Here is a 23,066-nt window from a genome sequence, read left to right as displayed (position 1 = left end):
GCCGCCGCTCCGCTCCCCCCCCTCCCCTCCCCTCCCCCTCCCCCACCCGACCCATCACCCCACCCGCTCGTCAACGGCCTCGGCGAGGAAGGTCCTCGAGGATGTCCCGCGCGTCAAGTGGCCCCGGTATTTGTATTTTCCTTTGAAAGAAGTGTAGCGTGTGGCGGCGAAATCAATCGGGTGACGAGGAGCGGCTTCTGTGATCGAGAGCGACGCGATCGTTTCGGTCTCTCTTCTTCGGCAGAGGAAAAAAAAACAGCGGAAAAGGGCGGAAAATTTGTCAGGAATAATCGTGGCATGCGCGTGGTAGGTAATTGATTTGACGATGGCGAGATGGGCCGGTCCGAGTTATTTGGGAGGACGCGGTGCACTGACTGCCACGGTGTCCCGTTGGTCCGAGGGAGAGGAGCGACGAAGCCGAGCTTTCCATGATCGTCGGGAGTGCAAGCAGCGGCCGGTCGCTATTGCACTTTATAGCGGCGCGAGGGACGGGGTGGAGCTGGTGAGCGATTCCCTTATCTCATAATGGCGCTTGGCTGTTGTTTAATGGCTTCCGGGCACTGAATGCGCCCGCAAGAATAGCGGCGGAGCCAACTTGCAGACGTAAAGTCGTCGTGGCTGGATCATGAGGAGGAGAGACGAGAGTCGGTTTTGATGGCGTAGCCCAAGGATACCAATCCGTATTCGTCGGAGAAGAGGGAAGTCGGTACCGAGCGCGGCGCGATTAAAAACTAATGGCCTCGACTCGTCGTCGGTCCACTAAATTCGTAAATGCATTTTAGAGAAAATTAAGAGTTGTCGAGTGTGTCATTGGCGATGGGATGCGACGTAGGAGCCGCGTTTCGTTTGGGCGTCATTGTCGCCGACTCCAAAGAAAATTCTAATTGATTTTTGTTGGGTAGTGAGTTGGGGGAGGGTGGGGTGGGTGGATCAGCAATGAGTCTTTAAAAGAATCGACTTTGCTTAGACGAGCTGAAACGGAGTTGATCACCACCGAGTCAAACGGAATATTAACGTGCCAACGCATTAACGGCAACGCTATGGCGCAATGAACGTGTAGGACTTTTTGCTGGCAGCTTGTCTGTTCCAAGCTCCTCGCTTCGAACGTCCTTTAGGGCGTTACTTATTGTCTTTGCAGACGCACACGTACGCGAGTTCCATCATCGAACGCTTCAGTCCATTCTATTTCTCGTTTTTTTATTCGAGCCCAAGACTTTTTCTATGTCAAGGCTTTGGCTCGTCGTCTTACCACTGCCGTACGTTCGGCTCATGTAGAGATGGATTTGATATGCAAAAAGTGCAGCTTTTTTCAGCGTCGTACGGGATTTTAAAAAATTTTGTTGTCCCAATCACCATTCAAAAAAAAAAAATCAAATTAGGACTGAATTAATTAATTAATTAATATAAGTCTTATTAGTTATGTAGTGGTGGCATTGTTGTAAAAGATAAAAAAAAGACACTTTGTCGAGTGTAATATCCAAAAATAATTCAACTATATGGAGATTCGAGTCTAGTTTCAAACAGTTTGTATTCGTTCCCTATGCCAAATCTTTCATTTCCAATAATTCATTCCAAATTCATTTCAATATGCCCCTATCTTTTTCATCGGCGATGATAAAATTTGGCCAACAAAATCTAGCAGTCGTAACAGGAAGTGGAAAAAGAAAAGGAAAATGAGAGAAGCGTCACGATTTATTTAAAGCTAGTAAAGTCAATAAGTCGGAGTCCCGTTATTGTAACGCTGTTAGCTGTTAGATATTTGAAATTTGAAGTTATAGTTTACCTTATCGGTTTTAAAGCACCAGCCTTTTATTATTTATGGCCACATACATCCCTGACACTTAACTATATCCGACTTTTATTATTAAATTTTTAATTCAATTTTTCCATCAATTTTCTAGCTGTCCTTTCTTTCTTTCGTGATTAAAAAAATTTTTTTTTTCTTCTTTTTTTTTTGCATTTTTTTTTGCATTTTTTTTTTATCATCATAAAATCTTTTATTTTTCAATCTCGGCACCGAACCCTATTGACTATTCTTTTATCATTCGTCCCATTGTACGAGCAATATTCATTAGCGTGGTGATTTGCCCTTAAGATATCGGATAAAGCATAGAGTTGCTCCGCTTAATTATTTTATAATTAACTTAACTATATTCACCGCTCTCCTTGGCCTTTTTTTCTTCTTTCTTTTCTTTCTTTTCTTTGTTTTCTTTTTTTTTTTTTTTTGTTTTCTTTTTTTTTTTTTTTTTTTTTTTTTTTGTTTTTTTTTTTTTTTTTTTTTTTGTTTTCTTTTTTTTTCTTTTTTTTCTTTTTTTTTAAATCCAAATATTGTTCCAAGCCTTTTTATTTTTGAACACACTCTAAATTTGTTCTCCGGCTTATTATTCAGCCGGTTCGCGCTACGTATAAGAATAATGCCAATAACGTTGTTATACCAGAGTCTCTCGATTACGAGATATTGAAAATTATTATTTAAATTAATAATAGCAACTAACGGAAGAAAATTTCAACGTCAAGTACTTGTTGAAATGAAACTTTTATAATAAATTTTCATGACTGGGAATAATCTGACATATCGCGTGATTATAATTTCTTTTATACGCCGCCATAAAATGTTTCTTATGGCTATTGCATAACGCGCACTATTGGATACACAATAATAAATGTTGAATTGTAAAATTGAGCGAATCATCGAAATAAGTCATTTTAATTAAAAATTTGCTTTTATTTATTTTCAAAATGAAATTATATTACAAACGGGACGTACTTTTATTCAATGAGAAAATCTTATTTCATAGTTCTCTTGTTGTTTGGTGAAAGGGAAATAAAGGAAGAATTGCAGAATCATAATGTTGATATTCTAAAGAGGTATGCGAGCAAGGCCATACCAAAAACGTCTTTATGCATGAATGACTGTTTTGTTTCGTTCGGGGTACTCGTACTCGTACTTTGCACTCGTTGGGTAGAGGCGATGCTCTCCCTCCCACCACTCGATTAATCCGTAGTGTCACCCGTTCTCTCTGCTCTTCCTCCTCCTCCTCCTCGAGCATCGCCGCCGCCACCACCACCACCACCACCACCTCCTACCTCCCACCGAACACTCGTTCTATCCGTCTGTCGCGAGGAGGCAGAAAATAAGAACGAGCACGCGCCTGAGTTGGAGTAAGTAGGAGAAGAACACGGGAGAAAAAAGATGATAAGGAAAAGCGGCTGAATGAAAGAGTAGAAAGATAAACCAGAAGAGAAAGCAGGAAATGAGAGAGAGAGAGAGAGAGAGAGAGAGAGAGAGAGAGAGAGAACATAATAATATAACAAAATGTAAGGCAGAGAGTGGAATAATCTTTTCTAGCAACTAGTAGTAATGCGTAATTATTTCACTTTAGTTTGCTTTTCTTATTTTCTTTGGAAAGCAAATGGTGCAAATGAAAATTCCATAGGCCAAAAGAAAAACTTCGACAAAATGAATTAATCAATAAAATGCAATATTGCAAAGAAGTCGTATTTGACAATAGTTTTTTTATATAGGTAAAGTAAAAAAATTATATATAAACTGTAGTTGGATTCCTAAAAGACACAATAACATAGGTACGTTACTTATGTTGGCCATTAATATCCCTTATCTTATCTCCCTCGTCCTTGCCTTATACTCATGTGTGTATATATTTTTATACATGCACAAGTGCACGTACGAAGGGCAGGCAGATAAGGAAATTTCCACGTGCCCACTACTATCATTAAAATGAAATTAGGCCAACCATGAATTTTCTATTTTCAATTCTTGATTACTTTAGATTATGCAGATGGAAAGTAATTCATCCGTTGAGCTTTTTGCTTTTCTTTAATAATTTTTATCTACTTCAACGATCAATTCTCAATAAAAAAAAATAAATAAATAAAAATATCTTTCGTTTACTTTAGTATACGAGTAAAACCACTTTACTAATCGCACGTACACCTATTCCTATTAGCTGATAATTCAACTAAACATTTCTCTCGAACTTTTAAATTCATTTTTATAAAGCTTGCGTTTCCAAAATAAAAAGTTACTTTAAATTTCACTTTGGACATTAATATTTTATTGTCAGAAGTAATTAATTAAATTTTGCAACTGATTAAAAAATTTATTATCAATTTTTATTATGGCCATATATGTTCTGGAACAACATTGATCTTTGATTGGTAATTTTGATGAATCATAATCGGACGTTTTTTATAAATTTTTTAAAGGTAAAAATCAATCTTATTCTCAGTTATATTATCGACAATGAACTTTACATTAAACAAATATTATGGAGATACTAATAGGTAAATTGGCTAATTCAAATTTTATTTGAATATTATTTTAAGCTGTCCTTTTCCTTATTTCCATTCGAAATAAAACGCGTAATTTTTTTTTCCCCCAAAAATCCTAATATATATTTGACGTGTAAATGCTCGAATAGCCAATTATACTCTATTCAATATTTGAAGGATAGTGAATCGATGATTTTTTAATATCAGAAATATGTGCAAAAAATATAAATAGTACTAAGTTTGATTTATTTAATATATCAGTAGGCGTTTGAATGCGAACAACATTGGGAGAATAAAGTGACGTTAAAATCTTGGCTCGTTGTTGAGTAAAAGTTTCCATTGATTGGTGATGACTGATTTAGGTGCTATTGACATTAAAGTTAATTTTATTCCAGACAAAACTTTTTTTTTTTTTTTTTTTTTTTTTTTTTTATATACACTAATATATTAACAGTTTTTTTTTTTTTTTTTTACAATTGCACACAATTTTTAAGCGTACTAAATTTAATTGCTTCAAGTATAAGAAATATCAGATTTAAATAAGTGTAGGAAATAATATTGTCGTTATAATTAATAAATAAATCAGAGATTATGTAAATGTGCTATTATTTTACAACGAAATTCGAGGGACGATTATGCTTTCCGACATAATAACGAAAAATGAATGAGAACTTTGAATCTAAGAATTTCAACCGAACAATAAATCATTTGAAAATTGCAAACGAACGCTTATAAACATTTAAAAGTTTATAGGAAATTAACTTTCTCATTGAATATTTTTCTAGTAGTAATTTATGTTGCAATTTATAAAATACAAATTCTTTACGATAAATCGTACATTATAATTTTGATGGAGATTTGTATTTGGTGTACGACTGATTACGAATCTAATACTTTTGCTTTCGTGACCATATAGTTGATAATTATTTAAAAATTTAATAATAGTTTATCGATATCTCGATATTTTTATCTAATTTTCAGTGTTAAGTATCATTCTAGTCACTTTGGTTGTTTAAAGAAGGATTTACAATTATAACTTAATAATTCCTTTAAATATTTATAACGCGTACAATAAAGTATTAATTATATTTAATATAAAGGATAAAAATAACTAGAAAAGATGAAAGCGTATTAAACAAAAATAAAAACGATTTATATGTAAATTCTTTAATAAAAATGTTATCGCTTATCTTATTTCGGCAGAATTCCATTCTATTGTTAAGATTTTAACAATGATCCTGGCTATTTATTTATTTATTTATTTTTAACAATGATGATTATATTACAATTTATGAGTGAAAAAAAAAATAATTGAAATACATATTTAAAATCAAATTAGTTTGCAATTTCGCAATGCTTTAGGTTTTTTTTTAAATGAAAAGGATGAAAATTGTCGGATAAGAATTTAATGAATATCAATAGACAAAATCAGCATCCAATGAGGTAAGTTCCTTACATAAATTATAATACAGTAATTAATATAGATAATATTAAAAGTAGGATAATAGGGACTGCTTAAATAAAACCAAAGCGTAATAATTTTTAATTAATAATTATTAATTCTGAAACAGAACTATTATAATGATCAAAACGACATACGTTTGAATAAAAATATGTTCAGTTTTACACATTGTACCCATTATTTTTTAATATAAATGCTTTATCTAAATATAAAATAATGAATTAAAACACTTTGTTTATGACTAAAATTATTTATCTACACTTTTATCGTAATTATAAAATTTAACTGGGCTTAGATTGTTCAGTTTTCCCTTTAACCAAATTTTCTCCCTGCATAGAGATCTGCGTTAATTTTTTGCCAATACGTTCGTGAATATCAAGATATTTAGCGATACATCGATCGAGACACACCGATTCACCTTTTCCAAGTTCTGGTTCCGCATATTTTGGAGGAATACATTTTTTATGGCAAGCTGATGTCATTCGATTATACATATCTGACATCATTTCAATTTCAAGATCTTGAATTAATTTTAATTTATCTTCATCTAATGGAGGAAGTGTAGCCATTTCGATTATTATGTAGTACAACTAAAAAAAAATAATTCCCTTAATATTTGTTATTTTACTGTAACTTGTATTCCTCTTTCAACTTATCTCTAAGTTTCATTTCTTTGTATCGCTGTTTATTTATATAATTTTTTGATAGTTGAAAGCTGTATAATCCCACGCCAATGGATATGATCCTATAAATAAAAATAATATAATTTTCAATGAAGTTGAATACGGTTGTCTACGGGGGAAATGTAGAAAAAAATAAGGATAAAACAATATTTTATGATAATAAAATGAATATAATTAATAAATCCATGCAGGAATTGGTATAACAATTTAACGATATATTAAAATCTACAAATTTTCTAACGAAAGCTAACTTTTATACGTTTGACAATAAATAAATAATTTTTTTTAACCGATTAAATATTTTGGATATTAAACTGGCACGATATCTTTTCTTTTTTTTTTTCAATCAATATTTCCAATATTGGAACAATTTACTTTATAAATTATGTCTTTGGAAATTTACATTACAGATAAGCAATTACATAAATATTATAAATAGCATGTAAATTTTTATTGATACACTATTAATTTATTATGCAGTTAATTATATCCCAGTAGCACTTAATATTATTTCCAAACGCTTTTTCTCCAAAAACTTAATCTAGCCTTATGAAATAATATGACGAATGAATAAATTGTAATGTTTTATAAATTATTACAAGCAGCGAAGTAGGTTATAAAAATTAAAATATGATTTTCATCTCACAGATAGAAACTGAATGTTTGAAAATATTCTAATAAATAATCACGCACCTACCACCCAATTGTAATTTTCTGGCCAACACCTAATGCCATTTCGTAACGTGAATATAAGGAAAAGCTAATAGCTTGCAAGGAAAAACTTAGTACGCATCCGCAAGTTAGTAATGCACGTGTACGGTCCCTATGCGATATAATTGATCCAGAATAATTAACTACCGCCATCTTCAGGCATTGGCATGAAATTTTTATATTGTTAGACTATTCTGTAATTACAATTACAGATATCGAGCATTGAATTTATAAAGTGATTTGTTTTAAATGCAAATGTCATGTATTGGTGTGATATGTATAATCTATCAAGTACCGATCATAAGTAATGAATTATTTTAAATTTACGTCGCGGCTATTTTTTCTACTTGCGGGGAGTATTTATATGCGTCATTGATAAAGTCATTTTGACGTTGATGATTTAGAGGTTTACACTGTTTATATTTATAAACACTTAATAATGAAAACTTAACTGTTCCAGTTTATTTCCACGCATATGGTACTATTTTATTTTATATTCACTATGCTACGTAAATTATTTATTAAGTAATAAAAATACTTGTAATTGTGCGTTTTTCTATAAATTAAGGTTAAATGTCCAATTCTTTTTAAGATAATTGTTTTTATACATTGTGATTTATTTAATTTATAGGATATTTCAAAATGAGTGGAGGTATTGTACCAAGTCGCTCAACGGTGTATATTTCCAATTTACCATTTTCATTGACCAACAACGACATTTACAAACTTCTCGAAGATTATGGAAAAATAGTGAAGTAAGCTTTCTTAAATAATGAATCCATGAATTTTTTAAAATATTTTCTTTTTTTTTTGCATTTCCAGAGTAACGGTATTGAAGGATAAACGAACTAGAAAGAGTAAAGGTGTAGCTTTTGTACTATTTCTTACTCCCGAGGATGCTGCTAATTGTGCTAAAAACATCAATAACACAGAGGTAAAATAGTCGAGTGGAACGTATATTAATATTAATGCATCGTAATGCATAGCAATGTATATTGATATTAATTTTTGTAAATGCAGATAGGAGGTCGAACCGTTAAAAGTTCGATCGCCGTTGATAATGGCAGGAGTACAGAATTTATAAGGCGTAAAGATTATCCGGACAAATCACATTGTTACGAATGTGGCGAAGAAGGTCATTTGTCGTATCAATGTGAAAAAAATACCTTAGGATGTAGGACTCCACCTCCAAAAAAAATTAGAATTAGAGGTAAAAATAAAAATAAAGGTGAAGCAAATACGAATTACTATGACAGTGATAGTGACGATAGTGTAAGAAAACCAAGAGTATCAGGAAATAAAGACAATGGCAGTGATATATCCGAAGGGGAATTGGACTCATTAAGTTCTGCTATTAAAGAAGAAGTACGTATTATTACATTATCTTACATTTTTTTAATCGAATGATTCTTTTATTGATATTATTGTTATAACGATTATTCATTCGAATACTTTTGTCCAAAAAGTATCGATAAATACATAACACAACGCTCATTAGTTATAAAAATATTTTATATTCTGATAAATTATTTATAACGTATTTAATGCTTCAATATTTAATGCTTAAATTAATACATGCCTATTCATTAATTTTTATTCAACAATTTATATTTGTAATTATACACATAAATAATATCTTGTTAAGGCCTATTCTGTGAATTATGTATTATACAGTAACTGTTGCATAAAGAGGAACAAGTACAAATACATTGCTGTATTTAATGATTAATATATGTAATCTAATTTATTTTAGACATGCTTGTTCTGTAATATCTTATTTAAATGAAAGTAAAAAATTCATCGACAATTACACAATGTAACACAATAATCTTTCGATGAAATTATAAATATTTATTTATACTTTCAGCAAGAGCGTAGAGAACTGGAAATTTATAGGCATCAAGTTGCAACTGGACAGTATGAATCAAAACAGCCGTCTGTTGAAAAAAATAATAAGCGTTTCAAAAAGAGTGAATACTTTAGTGACGAAGAAGAGCTTATCGATTAATAATATAATAAAGTTTATTTTTATCAAGGGTACCTCGTAATATTTTTTAAGTATCACAGTGTATCTTCGTATAATCTTATTAAATCCGGTATAGTGGGTGAAAAGTCTGTCCACCTTGAACTTTCCAGCTCAACAAGATTTAACTGTTGTGACTTATCTTTATTCTCCTCTTTCTTTTCTAATACAAAAGTCTTCTTAACAATATCCAGTGCAATTTCTAAAATGAAAGGAGAGAGAATAAATTAAATATATAAACAAGTATAATAGAACATCACTACAAATAATATTAAAATGTGCGCGTTAAATGATACTCCCTTACCATCACTTTTTTTAAGTTTAAAATTGTTCCTTTTACTAAGATTGTTAAGAAACAGATGAAACGCATCTTCTATGTCCGTTAATCTAATCATAAAATCTAAATCTCGTTTTGCAAGATAACTCAGCAGTCGAATTCCGTAAGCTATGGCAGCAGACTGACGCAATTCTAATATCTTCCAAAAGTTTTCCGTCTGTGATTGCTCAAAACTCTTCCAGTCCTCGTTTATTTGATTTTTCCATACGATTTTATTCATCTTATAGCCATGTTTCGAGATTCTCCACGATATATCGGCCTCTATATATTTATCTTTCAATTCCTCGACATTAATTTTAGAACACTCGTTTAAATTAATCACAATAAATTTTAATAAATTTAAACAACAGTTACACGAACTTGTCGTCTTTTCCAACCAAGGAATGGAATCCTTTAAAAGAGCTGTTTTACTAAATATGGCCAGGTCACTTGTGATACTAATTATCGAAATTGGATCGATCTTAAAGTTATCCAATTGTGCGATAAAAATCTCTAAGGCACATGAATCTGAAATAAGATTGTTATATAAAATAAATGTTTCATTAAACATTTTAGCGTTTAAAAAAAAACAAACAAAACAAAAAAAATGTCTTCTCCATGTTGAAGATACCTAGTGTAAAATTAAGCGAGCCCTTCCAATAATTGATACCACACTTATCTGTACAAAAATAAGTAAACGATTTAATTATCGTGTCCTATCGATACGTAAATAGTACGTAGCGTGACAAATTATTAGCATATTATGTACCTGGAGCAATGCATAGCTTATTAACAAAATCGGTATACTGGGAAAATTCCTTTAATGTATTGCAAATTGGTAAAAAACAAGAAAGTAAGGGTCTGCTGTAAATTATTTCTTTAACAATAGTGCAAGCTCGTTTTAATCTGAAAACAAAAGTAAGATAGGATGATTTGCATGAAATTTGTAATTTACCGATTTTTCACTTACTCGGGCGGGGAAAATCCAACATTTTTCTGTACATTTGTAATCAACGTCAATATTGCATTGATGAGACCGGTAAACTGGTGCGATCTTCTCTGCGAATGAGTAATCATTTCATTATTTTATTTATGTCTTTATAATTAAACGATAAGTATGTAGCGCGCGCGATTAATCGACGATTAATTATAAAGAACAATCGATCGCGTTGTTAACATTGACTCGGAAGTCCTCTATTATCACAATGAAATTAAAAATACGACCGAACGCCAGATTGATTAGTGATAAAGAAACAACGGACGAAGTTCCGTCACGCCTCTTACAATGGTACCAATGACGGTGACGAACTCCAGGATTAGCTCAAGGAACTCAAACTCGAAACCCTTCTTGTACCAAGCGTCGTAGCTCTTCATTTGACAGGCGTAAGCATCATAGTCGCTGTCCTTGTCCGTCTTAAGCTTGACATTGCCAGCTACGTAATCGGCGAGGTACTTGGATGCGGTGCTTACGTAAGAGAGGACACCGAAGGCTCGTCGCGTCTCGATACCGCGCTCGAGGTCGTACCAAGGTCGCGCTTCGCAGACGGACCTGGTATGAAGCACCGGCATCTCATAATACTCTGACAGATACAGTTCGTTCATATCCCGGATGTCGTCGTTCTGCAGGCCTTGCGAAATCTTTTGCAAAACCAAGGTGGAGTTGAGCAAGAGCTCTCGCGTCGTGGCGATTAGCTACCGGGTCACAGATTAGAGAGAATTGATTAAAACGTACCTCTTCGACGTACCAAAAGGTGAAAAGTGATTTTCCTTTTTTCGTTTTTTTTTTTTTTTTTTTTTTTTTTTTTTTTTTTTTTGTGGATTAACGTTCGTTAGAATTGACGAAAATGTCTTTGTTAATTGCTTTAAGCGATGATAATTTAAATCAATGCCTTATATCATTGATGTTTCGGGTATTAACTTTCATTAGCGTCAAGTACGTAAATGATTTATTTATGCCAATGTAAGTATTTCGTTAAGGAACATTTTCACTCCTCTAATGATTTGAATATTGAAATAAAGATTATTAGGCTTTAATGTTAAAAATAATTAAGTCTCTATTACATATCAATTCTACGTATAATTGCTGTAATAATAGGAAGGAGATTATAATTATTAAAGCCTAATGGGAAACTGTAAAGCAAGCAGCTTACGTAAATAAGAGTTTTTACGTTCGCTCTTAGGCACACTCGCTGTATTTTAATAAAAAAATTTACGAAAATTTCAATTCGATATTAAATTTAAATGAATATAATATAATGGCAACCAAATTATCAGAGAAATAATAATTTATAAATTTTTCGGATCGTCAGTCCACAATGCTTAAGGGATTTATTGTTTAAGAACGTGTTACGTGAGTTGAATAATCAATTTTTTTCTTACTTTATTAAGAATTGGAATGGTATCCGAAGAATTAATTTCGTCCTGGGTTTTATTTACAAGCTTTACAAGATCGGGTAAAAAAAATTCTGTGCTTAAATTTTGACCATTAACGATGGTAAATTTTGGCTTCGATAATTCTGGATTTTCTAATGTTGAAAATAATAAATTATTAATGAAATTGCATGACATTCACACGGATAAAATACTATCCTATACTTTGGCTGATTTACCAAAAATACGAAAGGTTTCCTCTTCCTGTATAATGGCTAAATTCTTTTTACCAATCTTCTCTTCAAGTTTAATAATGATAACGGACTTTTCGGGCTCGCATGGCTCGAATATGCACTGAGGTATCTTTTTAAGAGGATAGTCTACGATATTAAAAGAAAAATTAATTAGTTTAATTAATAATCCTTCCATTAAGTTCTAATTTCAGTCTTACAAAGCAAGATTATCTTACGAATAATAGTGGTTTTTAAAAATTCGAATACTGGTCTTTGTTCAACTTGGACGCTACTCTCTTTCGTTTTAACCTTCTTTGACATCCTAAAACATTAAAATAATTCTTACATCCTTTGCCATAAGGTTTAAGAATTATGATGTACGTAAGATGTTAGATGTACCAATTCACGGGCAAATTACTTTTGTCCTTGCTGGCCTTAACCATTGTAATTTGGGGTTGAGTAAATTTAATAGAACCTGATTCTAAGAGCTTACATTTTTCAGAAACACTATTGAATTGCAATCCCTGCAATCAACCATTTTTCAAGCGTAAATTTTATAAAGAAAATTATTTTAATGTTTGAATTCTTAAGGATTGGATGAATTATTAAATAAGTGTATAGTCTTAAATTGCACAAATGTTTGCATGCAAAAGATGTTTTGAAACCTGTAGCTGTAATTGTGTTTCCAGGGCAGTTTTCTCTTTAAGCAGCCCACTTATTTCTCCTCTGAGCTTTTGCACTTGCTCCTCCATCAAACGCGTTTGTTCTTTTTTAGCGTTCTCGGCTCGCATTTGAATCTGAAACAGCTGCTGTCGTAGAAATTCCGTTTCGCCTTCCTTTGTCATGAAATCCTCCAGCAACTTCTGCTTTTCCTCTTTCCATTTTTCAACCTGATCGTCATCTGCAATGCATTTCCTTTTTCAATGTGTAATCGAGCATTCGCATTAAGTGTGTATATAGGATAACGATACCCGAGACCAAGACGACATTATTGGACGATGAATCTTCTCTTTTGAGAAAAGTCGAATTGTGAGAATTGCTTTTAATGTTACTTTCAAAATCATCAAAGACTATCGCCTGAGTACTTTCGATAATTTCTTTATTCACATCCGAACAACCCAATACTTGCGACTGCGTTACTCTAGACACGCTATAATCCTTTTGCAAATTTGCTCCCCCTCTGAAACCAGAACTAGTAGACGGTATGGCATCCGAATACAAATTCTTGGACAATCGATTTGATTCGCCTTTTGGTTTGGGTGGTATAAAAATGACTTCCTAAAAAATCATTTGATATTAGCTGTATGAAAATTACAAGGGCATCCTATAAAGCAATGATCTATTAAACAATGTACCTCTTGCGTTGCTTGGGATGCGATAAAGTCCATTTCTTCAATTTCTTCCTCCCCAAAGTCATCGCCCCACAAATCATTAATTTTACCTTTTTCGACATGTCTGGCACTATGTGACGATTTTTTGTCTATACGCACGTTTGGCTGTCTCGTTACATCAAGCTTCACTTTTTTAGCAGGAGACGAAACTTTGCTTTTGCCATATCTCTTAGACATCTTTTAAGATAAATTATCAGAACTCGAATGACCATCCAACAATTTACGCTTTACGTCAAATAATTCTTCAGGGCTTGGCAGGCACGAGATTCAAGTCATTCTTTACTTTCCTCATTTCTTGACTAGATATCACGTTATGTACATTAATTGGCCATTTTTTTTCAATACCATCCAATATCTTTGTTAATTTACTTAATTTCAAGTGATCTGGTGATCCTTCAACTTTCGACGCCTGGTATTAATAATTACTCGAGTACGGAAAAACTTACGCTATCACTTGACACTGTGACAGACGTTCGTAATTAAAGAAGAGACAAAAAGAAGAGGAAAAGTGGAAATAAGTTGATTTAGCAAATACATGAAATATTTACGGATAAAACACAAAAATGTCGCGAGTGAAATAAATAACCTAATCCTAATGACCGAAAGACCTAACCTCTGAGTAGACATAAACCGTAGAATGTGGGAATAAAGGCAAGTAAATAATAAACGTTGAAAAGGAATGCAAAATTTAAAAGGTAAGGGAGGAAAAATATTTGAAGAAAAATACGTTCGCTAAGTTTTTATTTAAAATTTCTTTTTCTTTTCTTTTTTTTTTTTTTTTATTATTATTATTGTCATTATTCAAATACTTTATATTTACAAAAGTACTATTATTATTAAAAGTTCGCCAATATTGTTATATATAAAAAATTGTTATATTACGTAAAATTATTATTATAAATATAATAAGAGTAGAAAATAGATTAAAAGTATTGCGATTGAATAATTAAACAAACGTAAATACATAAATTGTACAGTTCCTTAAATAATTCCTTATATTATAACTTAATTAATATAATTTCACATTTATCTCATATAAGTGTATGGTTTTATATGAAAATCACATCTAACATACTATTATTAGATTTGGTATGTCCATGGTCAACAATATGTTATAAATCGCATAAATAAACTAATTATTTATTTAATTGGTTTTAAGACTAAGACACTTTATATGTTTGTTGTTGGGCCACATTGGTTAATCGGGAATTCGCGCTTCACGAGATTGGCTGCCGATGGTCTTTTTTCCGGGTCCGGATGAATCATTATCTAAACAAAAAAAACAAAAAACAAAAAAAAAACATAAATAAAGTAAAAAATAACACAACATGTTCATAATATTGAAATGCTTATTTTGCACGATTGTTTCAAGATTTTAAATAATATGCGTATCGTTAATTAATCGACAATGGGTAGGAAGGGTATCGTTGTATCTGGGATTGGTTTAACTTTTCAAAGTCTAAATTTCCTTTCGATTTATGTAAGCAACTCATCTTTCCATCAATAGCGAACTATTCACGCACGAGTGTGATTAAATGTCTTTATAAATATATTAAAGTAATATTGACGACATTGAGGAATTGACACGACACCTCCGTGCTCTCGGAGCATACACAAACGACTCCAATCTCGCGCTTAATATTGTTCATAGCTTAGGAGAGAAGAAGAGGAGAAAAGAGGGGTGGAATAGAAAAGGAAAAAGCAAAGAGAAAAAGAACAAAATAGAGGAATAATGAAAGGAGAGAGATGCAGAAAGCATTTAGTAAATACTAAATCTACCCCCTATTAATACGTAGTCTTCGAGTTTGCATAAGCGATTAGCGCACTTTTCATTCGCCACACTATTCTAAGACTCGAGAGGACATTGCATTATTGCTTACCTTGATAAGTTCGTCGAGCTCGTTACTGCAATGCGTTATTTTCTTCACGTTTCCGTTTCTGATGTCGTGCCATTCGGGTCCGTTTTTCGGCAAGGGACCGCCACCCGCGGCCTCGTAGATCGTCAGTCCAAAAGCGAAGATGTCAGCCTTCGTCAGGTCCCTAAAGTCCTCGCGCAATATTTCTCGCGATAAGTACCTGCGAAAGAACAATAAGTAAGAAATAGAGAGAGAGAGAGAGAGAGAGAGAGATAGAGAGAGAAAGCGACAATCAAGTAGCTAATAAATAACGCGCACCAAATGGTATAGCGAAACGAGAATTTTCATTTTTAAATATAACTAAACGATGGTTCGCCCACTCAATTCACTCCATCTCCGCATTTATTTAGCGATACATGTAATGGCGAATAAAGAGAACTCGTTATCAAAAGGAAATCCAAGCTCGCGCGTACGTTAATGAATGCGCCCTTCGTGGACCGACGCTCCCAGCTTCATAAATAAACTCGTCATTACAATTTTAATAGGGAGGCGGCAAAAATGATAAATGCGATTAATATGTATCGCGGCTTTAAAAAATAAATAAATATAAAAAAAAAAAAAAAAATCCTGCCATTGATATTGCAATGAAAGCTTTTGGAAGTTTGGAGTCGAGCGATGAGAAAATCGTTCTTTACTTTATTACTAGCGACATTTTACATGTCGATTGCTCCCGAGTAAACGGCTCACCTGCAGTCGCCCTCGTCCTCCAGCTCCTTGGTATTAACGATCGAAGTAACGTGTCCTAAGTCGCCGATCTTATAAATAATTTCCTCCTCTTCCTCCTCTTCCTCCTGCTCCACCTCAGCCAGGTCGTCGCCATTGCCGACAAGATCGACGCGCAACCGCGACTTCCACACCTTGCTCCTGCAGATAAACACATTGTCCGGCTTGATGTCCATGTGCGCCAGCTTCATGCGATGTATGGATCTGCGAACAAGTACGTTAGTCGCCTTGTGATGGCTAATCGGTCAATTAGCCCGACTGGGCAACTAATCGCCAAACCAACTTACCTCAGACCCTCGGCCACGTGTCGCACGAGTCTGCGCAGCTCCGGCTCCTCGAGGCGAGTCCGCTCGCGCCTCATCCTCGCGAGGAGGCCCGCTAGGTCGCCGCCGTTGCAGTACTCCTGCTGTATGGACAGCCGCTCCTCCTCCATCCAGGCGGAAAAGTAACGCACGACGTGGGGCTGACTGCCGAGTGCGGCGTTCGCGTGGACCTCGTTACAGGCGCGTCTGTGCGCGTACGGGTTTCTCGCCACCGGCTTGCTGCGCTTCACCGCATAGAGGAAGCCGTCGAGCCGGTGCAGGCAGCGATAGACCGAGCCGAACTGCCCGCTGCCGAGGTGCTCGAGCTCCACGAACTCGCACTGGTAGCGGCCGACGCTCGAGCAGCTGCTCGGCTCCAAGGGCTCGTGGGACCTCGTGATAGAGAGCGAGCGCTCCGGTGACGACTCGCCGCTGCACGAGCCGAAGCGCAGGGTCCTGCGTATTATCCTCGACCTAGAGAGAGATGGTGCTTAATCGGGATTAAAATTCCTCGATGTCGATCGTTCCGATGCCGCTTTTCAACGCGCCCCACGTAATCAATCGCTAAATGCCTCGCGACATCCGAGCCGCCCTTTCATTGGCGACAATTAGCCAAAGGGGAGTCGATCAATTTGTTCCTCGTTTACACGCGTTCCTATAAATAATGGCGGGATCGAGGGGGGAAGGGGGGTGGCGGGGGGTCGTTTGGGCAGGAAAAGAGACCCCCAACGCCGACGAGCCGATTTCCCGGAGCCGATTTATTTAAGAAAGAATATTTAAGAAATCGCGAGTGCACGCGCCGCGATTAATCATTCGCATTCCGCCGATCCATCGACCGCTCGGCATCCTCGAGACTCAGATCCGAGCCATTAATATTACCGATATTAACAAACACACCGTGGATATCGTCGTTAGACGACTGGTACTCTGCTTCGTACGAGCAAGACGCGACGCTCGGCCGCCGCGTGACATCGCCCAATCAATTATCCGAGCAATTGACGTTTGCAGAGGCATGGCAGCAATGCTCCTATTGTGTATACAATTATAAGTTGTTGTGAATGCGTGAGTGTCCGCTGGATGATCGACGACGTTAGCTTCGAGTCAGTCGCCCGGTAGCCCCTCGTAGGTTGGCTTATATTTCAAATCGCGTCGGCTACATAATCTCGAGCTCGAACCCCTGGCGCGCCGTCGCTTCTCGGCCACTGTCGTCACAAAGGAGCCAGAGCCCTCTCATACACACGGTAGCGCGCGCACGCGCGCACAAAACACAAAAACACAAACGCACATTCTCTGGTTAGGTCTCTCGGGGGCGGTCGTCATTGCGATCGAGCGGCTTGGCGACGAGGCTCGGTTGGCGGTCGGGATTTGCGAGCGCGATACCGCCCGTCCTCCGATTGGCCTCGAGACGACGACCGGATCGAATTGGCAAGCGACAAAAGCGAATAAACAGCGGGTGACCGAGACTTACCTAGCGTTCTTGTACTCGTCGCGCGTCGTCCTCGTACGGGCAAGCGAATCCTCGTCGAAGGGCGCGAACGGATTGACGCTGACAGTGAGGGAGCCGCCGTCGGGCGACGTCCTGACCTCGCGCCTCCGTCCCCTGGTCATCCACCGGTCCCAGGAGAAGATCATCTTAAGTCGCTTGCAGAGCGTACTCATGCAGGCCATGACCACCGAGCCTCACCGACTGTGTTGTACGTCCGCAACGGAGCTGCTCAGACGACGGACTGCCGGCCGACCGATGGGCGTCGTGGACAGATCCTGGTGGGCCGACGCGGAGAGGGGGCGAGATTCGATTCCGGGAATCACGGGGGTACCTGTCCCAATCAAGGATGCGCGCAACGAGCTTTAATGACTTATCGATTTATAGTCCGAATCATGTCTTTACATGCTGCACTCTGGCAGGTGTGATTCGCTGGAGGAGGCCCGATTTATTGGAAGGACTTGGCTTTGTTTACCAATTTCTCTCTAACAAGGGACGTCTCTCTCGCACGCGCGCACTCATACACACGCAGCCTTCCCCTCGCTAATCGCTTTATGTACCTGCTACGATTTCTCTGCCAACCATGGAAGATTATTTGAATATTTTTTAAATACACTACAGTACAGCGTATACATTGTCTTAGCCTTAATCATAATTAGACAAAGACGACACAAGTAAACAACGTCTTGAGGGCTTTTGTAAGATGTAGTTTGCACTGCAACATCTATTACGTCGATTTCTCATTACTGAATAGAGCAGGATTACGTTATGCGAGCGCTCTACAGCTCGAACTTACGCAGCAATTAAACCAAACATTAATTATAATTAAGATAATAAACTCGATGTGTCGAGATGTTTGTATTCATTTGCAGGATCGCCGATTGACGGACGCGATTGATATTAAGTTCCATTGAGATTTGGCGATAACTTAAAGTAGTCGTCCAGCATTTCTAATCGCATAACTGGAGCCTGAGAAAAAAAAGAGAAAATAAAAGTTTCTTTTCTTTTGTATTAAAGTTTAAAAAGTGATAGTGAGTAGTTTTTTTTTTTTTTTTTTTTTTTTTTTTTTTTTTTTTTTTTTTTTGTCATTCTCACGCAATAGTACATACGTCAATTATTACAATATTAATTTATAAAATACAATTTGAAATAAAACCGATAAATTGCCTAGAAATCAAGTACTTAGGGAATAATGAGAGTGAAAACAAAAAAAACAAAAAAAAAAAAACATTGGAAAAATTGTAAGACACGCCTGGAGACGATTTTCTAACGATGTAATTATCATTTTGGGACATTATGTACTTGGAAATTTATCTCAAATTCTACTTATTTACGTACGTATGGCCAATGGCAACTTATCATAAACTAAGCGCTAAACGTCCTTTGTAACTTAATAATACCTCGAGAGTATTATTGCACTCAATAGTGGGCGGGCATACTCCGATCAATCAAAATTAAGCAAAAGAAATTACAAGCCCTGAGTTGGTCAATGTAATGGTACTGCCATTTTTCACGGCTGTTATGAATAAAAACTCAATGTTCTCGATTATTCGACTGTACAGCAGTAATGAATAGTATCGAATTACCCTGCGGTTCAGAAGGATAAGCTAATCATAAATATGTTGTATAGCATAAAGTCACTCAAAACAAAATCTTAGTAATATAATATACGTAGAAGTTAAAATGAGTAATTTTAAAACATCTGAGATGTTCGAAAATATGAAGCAATGCGCGGTTTTAAGCGACACAACAGTGTCATACAGCGGAGACAAAAATGGCAAATTTATAGCTTTGTTTGAGATACACAAAAGTAATTCACGCAAATATTATTCCTGTAAGGATTACGAAAGAGAAAAGAAAAAAATCTTGTTTTACGATTAATAATAATCCATTGCTTAAGCTGTAAAAATGAATGAAATGTCAAAGACATGTCGTGCACAAAATTATTATTTATGCGCGATGATGCTCGATAATTTTTTTTTTTTTTTTTTTTTTTTTTTTTTTCTTTTTCTTTGCCACCTATCGACAGGCAAATTTTATAAACCATACTGGAGACAATGAAGCACGACTCACATCGACTCATTTTACCAAATTTATATTAATTTTTCAAATTCACAATTCAATTTATACTTTGCTTAATTCATTCGCAATGCTTTTAAACAAATGGCATTAAAATTCAACGAATTTTAATTCAATTCAAAATTTTCGAATCGACAAGACGAATATGCACCTATAAGTTATTAAATATAACAAAAAGAAAAAGTTCTCCGCTACAGAATTATACCAATGTAATGAAGGCAAGACATAAAACACACTTAACATGGGTTATTTTAAATTCATTTATTATCAATTTGTTACAAAATATTACCGATATAATATTAGTGTAATAAAAAATAACAAATCACGACGTCTCTGCTAACACGCCAACTACGGTATGTTATTTTTTTTTTTTCTCAAAATTATCATTTTCGCGGAGCCAGTACGCGCTCGAGGATCCACCCTCGCTAATAGCAGCAGTGTATCTTCATGTTTTTCTTTTTTTTTCTCTCTCTCTTCAAAAGATTCGCCATACACACAATACCCAACTACGATCACATTTTTCTTTTCAAAAAAAAACTTCTCCCTCTCATTGTCATTCCTTCGTATTTTTTTTTTTTTTTTCAATTTTAATTTTCATTTACTCTTTAAATATATTCACTTTCGTTTGAATCATACGCCAAAAATATACTTATACCGTAACATTTGGGTCAATGATCTCGCATCGCCCGTACACATGCACAACTTCTTTACGTCTATTTAAATTTTTCGTCCATTTTACCGACATATTTGGTTGATTGTAAATGCTTCAATTCTTTATGTAAAAATAATTTTGCGCAATATATGTGTATACTCGCATTGCTGTTCGTAAAAGGCACTTATCGTTTTCTTTCTTATAAATTTTCATAGGAATAATGATGATGTTGATAATAGGCCAAGCATAATTGACTAACATCTATGAAAAAGATTTAACAATGACGAACAGCGAGTGGCACGTTGTATCGATGTGTCTTCCGTTTATGTGAAGAATCAATAATTAATATGTTATAATAATAATAATTAATAATAATAATTAATAATAATAATTAATAATCATAATTAATAATAATAAGAATTATCATCATAGTTAAACAAAAAGGCGCAGTCTAAAAGATGGCTATGTTACAAGCGTAGGATTTTGGAAAAAAGTTCATGATATATCTTTTCATTTATCAAATCCAATTGAACATAAACAAAGATCGCAATTTTCATACTTAATTGAGTATGAGTATGATTATGCAGTTCACAATGCTCGAAACATTTTATTATCCGCTTTATTTATTTCTATTTCTCAATATTACATGCTTGTAAAAAGAGCACGACGGAAACGACGTTCTGCTGCTTTTGCAATACTTATTTTTATTATTTTTATTATTTTATTTATTTATTTATTTTTTTTGTTTATTAATATTTTCTTGTTTGTTTACTTTGTACGTGCAAACGCACAACGAGAATTAAGCGGGATAATAGAAAACGATCGATAAAAATTTTTTTTCATCAAGGTAGTTTGTACAAATTGCAACGATACACTTTCGCTTATGCAGGAAATAAAAAATTTTTTTATCGAAATGTCTTCCCTCTCTTTCTACGAATGGCTTATAAAACAAAAATAAATTGATTACCGTCTCGTAGAAATGTTCTCCTGTGTTACCCTGATCAAGAACGAAATGCTTCTTCGAATGAATCTGTAAAAACCTCCTGTTGTTTTTGTTTGTTTTTTTTTTTTAAATTCAAAAAGTCGATACGGTGTTAGAAATTGATTTTCTCTTTTTTACTTGTCATTTCAATGCATCGCAACAATAATTATTTAAAACAAATTATTGTTTTAATTAGTAAGCGAAAAAAATTTAATTAACAATTAACGCCAACTAACCCTAGGAAAAACACGACTTTCGTCCCTTAAGCTTATTATACATGAATATAAAAATATTTTATATAATGTACTATACAACACAATATTGTTAGTGATAAAAGTTAAACGTAAGTGTATAATTAGTAGATGTCTGAAGAATTAGACGACTAAAATCATTACGAGAATAATTTACGAGAAGGAAACAAAAAAACAAAAAAAAATTACAAAAAAAAAAAAAGATCGCCTACCTTCAATATAAAGTACACATCGATTCAAAACGCTTTGACTCGTGGTAGTAGTATATACAGAGTCAAATTGCGGCTTATTCATTTTTTTATTAAATTATCGGGAGTTTATATTCAAATAAAAACTACTGGGGTCATCTTTGTAAAAAGAAAAATCAATCATTTTTTATTATTATTTTTTTTTTTTATTAATTTTTGTTTTTGTTTTTTATTATTTTTTTTTTTATTTTTATTATTATTAGTCTTAAAAATAGAATGAACGAAACGAAAAAGTCAACGTCTATTTTTTTTATTTTCAAAATAAAGCAAACGAATGAAAATGCCTATGAGAACATCCCACTAAGTATTGATCCTAATTGAATTTATTCTTTTTTAAAATATGATTTTATTTTGTAGTTTGGTATTACATGCAGATTGAATTTAAAATAATATCGATAATAATAATAATAATAATAGTAGTAGTAGTAGTAGTAGTAGTAGTAATAGTAGTAGTAGTAGTACTAGTAGTATTACTAGTAATATTAGTGTAGTAGTGGTAATAGCAGTTGTAGTATTAGTAGTAGTAGTAGTAGTAGTAGTAATAGTAGTAGTAGTAGTACTAGTAGTATTACTAGTAATATTAGTGTAGTAGTGGTAATAGCAGTTGTAGTATTAGTAGTAGTAGTAGTAGTAGTAGTAATAGTAGTAGTAGTAGTACTAGTAGTATTACTAGTAATATTAGTGTAGTAGTGGTAATAGCAGTTGTAGTATTAGTAGTAGTAGTAGTAGTAGTAGTAATAGTAGTAGTAGTAGTACTAGTAGTATTACTAGTAATATTAGTGTAGTAGTGGTAATAGCAGTTGTAGTATTCGTATCGGTAAGTGGTAGTATCAGTGGTAGTGGTGGTAAAGGTCGCAGTAGTGGTAGTATCAGTGGTAGTGGTGGTAAAGGTCGCAGTAGTGGTAGTATCAGTGGTAGTGGTGGTAAAGGTCGCAGTAGTGGTAGTAG

The 23,066-nt window shown here is 34.5% G+C and overlaps 3 protein-coding genes and 1 long non-coding RNA gene across 5 annotated transcripts; 1 reads left to right on the top strand and 3 right to left on the bottom strand.

The window, feature by feature from the left end:
- Positions 1-631: 631 nt before the first annotated feature.
- LOC105363093 (zinc finger CCHC-type and RNA-binding motif-containing protein 1) lies at positions 632-9,187 on the top strand. 2 transcript variants are annotated; one of them, XM_011500687.1, is made up of 5 exons: positions 632-698; positions 7,781-7,904; positions 7,972-8,083; positions 8,170-8,514; positions 9,017-9,187. In XM_011500687.1, exons 2-5 carry the CDS (start codon positions 7,792-7,794, stop codon positions 9,155-9,157), a joined length of 711 nt encoding a protein of 236 aa, XP_011498989.1. In that variant the 5' UTR covers positions 632-698; positions 7,781-7,791; the 3' UTR covers positions 9,158-9,187. The 2 variants fall into 2 exon arrangements, with proteins under 2 accessions (XP_011498989.1, XP_011498988.1); XM_011500686.1 differs by lacking the exon at positions 632-698 and adding an exon at positions 7,598-7,627.
- Positions 6,329-7,264, bottom strand: LOC105363092 (uncharacterized). The gene is made up of 2 exons (XR_912912.1): positions 7,132-7,264; positions 6,329-6,500 (listed from the first exon to the last, which is right to left on the bottom strand). It is a non-coding gene; the product is annotated as an uncharacterized LOC105363092 (long non-coding RNA).
- Positions 9,005-13,723, bottom strand: mus304 (mutagen-sensitive 304). The gene is made up of 14 exons (XM_011500688.1): positions 13,447-13,723; positions 13,063-13,369; positions 12,757-12,992; positions 12,491-12,615; positions 12,328-12,413; positions 12,098-12,238; positions 11,868-12,013; positions 10,773-11,180; positions 10,459-10,547; positions 10,258-10,394; positions 10,120-10,167; positions 9,477-10,016; positions 9,191-9,374; positions 9,005-9,086 (listed from the first exon to the last, which is right to left on the bottom strand). Exons 1-13 carry the CDS (start codon positions 13,657-13,659, stop codon positions 9,211-9,213), a joined length of 2,640 nt encoding a protein of 879 aa, XP_011498990.1. The 5' UTR covers positions 13,660-13,723; the 3' UTR covers positions 9,005-9,086; positions 9,191-9,210.
- An 809-nt stretch (positions 13,724-14,532) lies between these two features.
- LOC105363090 (wee1-like protein kinase) lies at positions 14,533-18,192 on the bottom strand. The gene is made up of 6 exons (XM_011500684.1): positions 17,892-18,192; positions 16,409-16,897; positions 16,199-16,325; positions 16,086-16,168; positions 15,363-15,558; positions 14,533-14,751 (listed from the first exon to the last, which is right to left on the bottom strand). Exons 1-6 carry the CDS (start codon positions 18,089-18,091, stop codon positions 14,653-14,655), a joined length of 1,194 nt encoding a protein of 397 aa, XP_011498986.1. The 5' UTR covers positions 18,092-18,192; the 3' UTR covers positions 14,533-14,652.
- Positions 18,193-23,066: the final 4,874 nt, after the last annotated feature.

This window comes from Ceratosolen solmsi, unplaced genomic scaffold, assembly GCF_000503995.2.
Source record: "Ceratosolen solmsi marchali unplaced genomic scaffold, CerSol_1.0 scaffold27, whole genome shotgun sequence".
Classification (NCBI taxonomy): Eukaryota; Metazoa; Arthropoda; class Insecta; order Hymenoptera; family Agaonidae; genus Ceratosolen; species Ceratosolen solmsi.
Note: the sequence above shows the minus strand (reverse complement) of the source record. Positions and strands in the feature narration are given on the sequence as shown.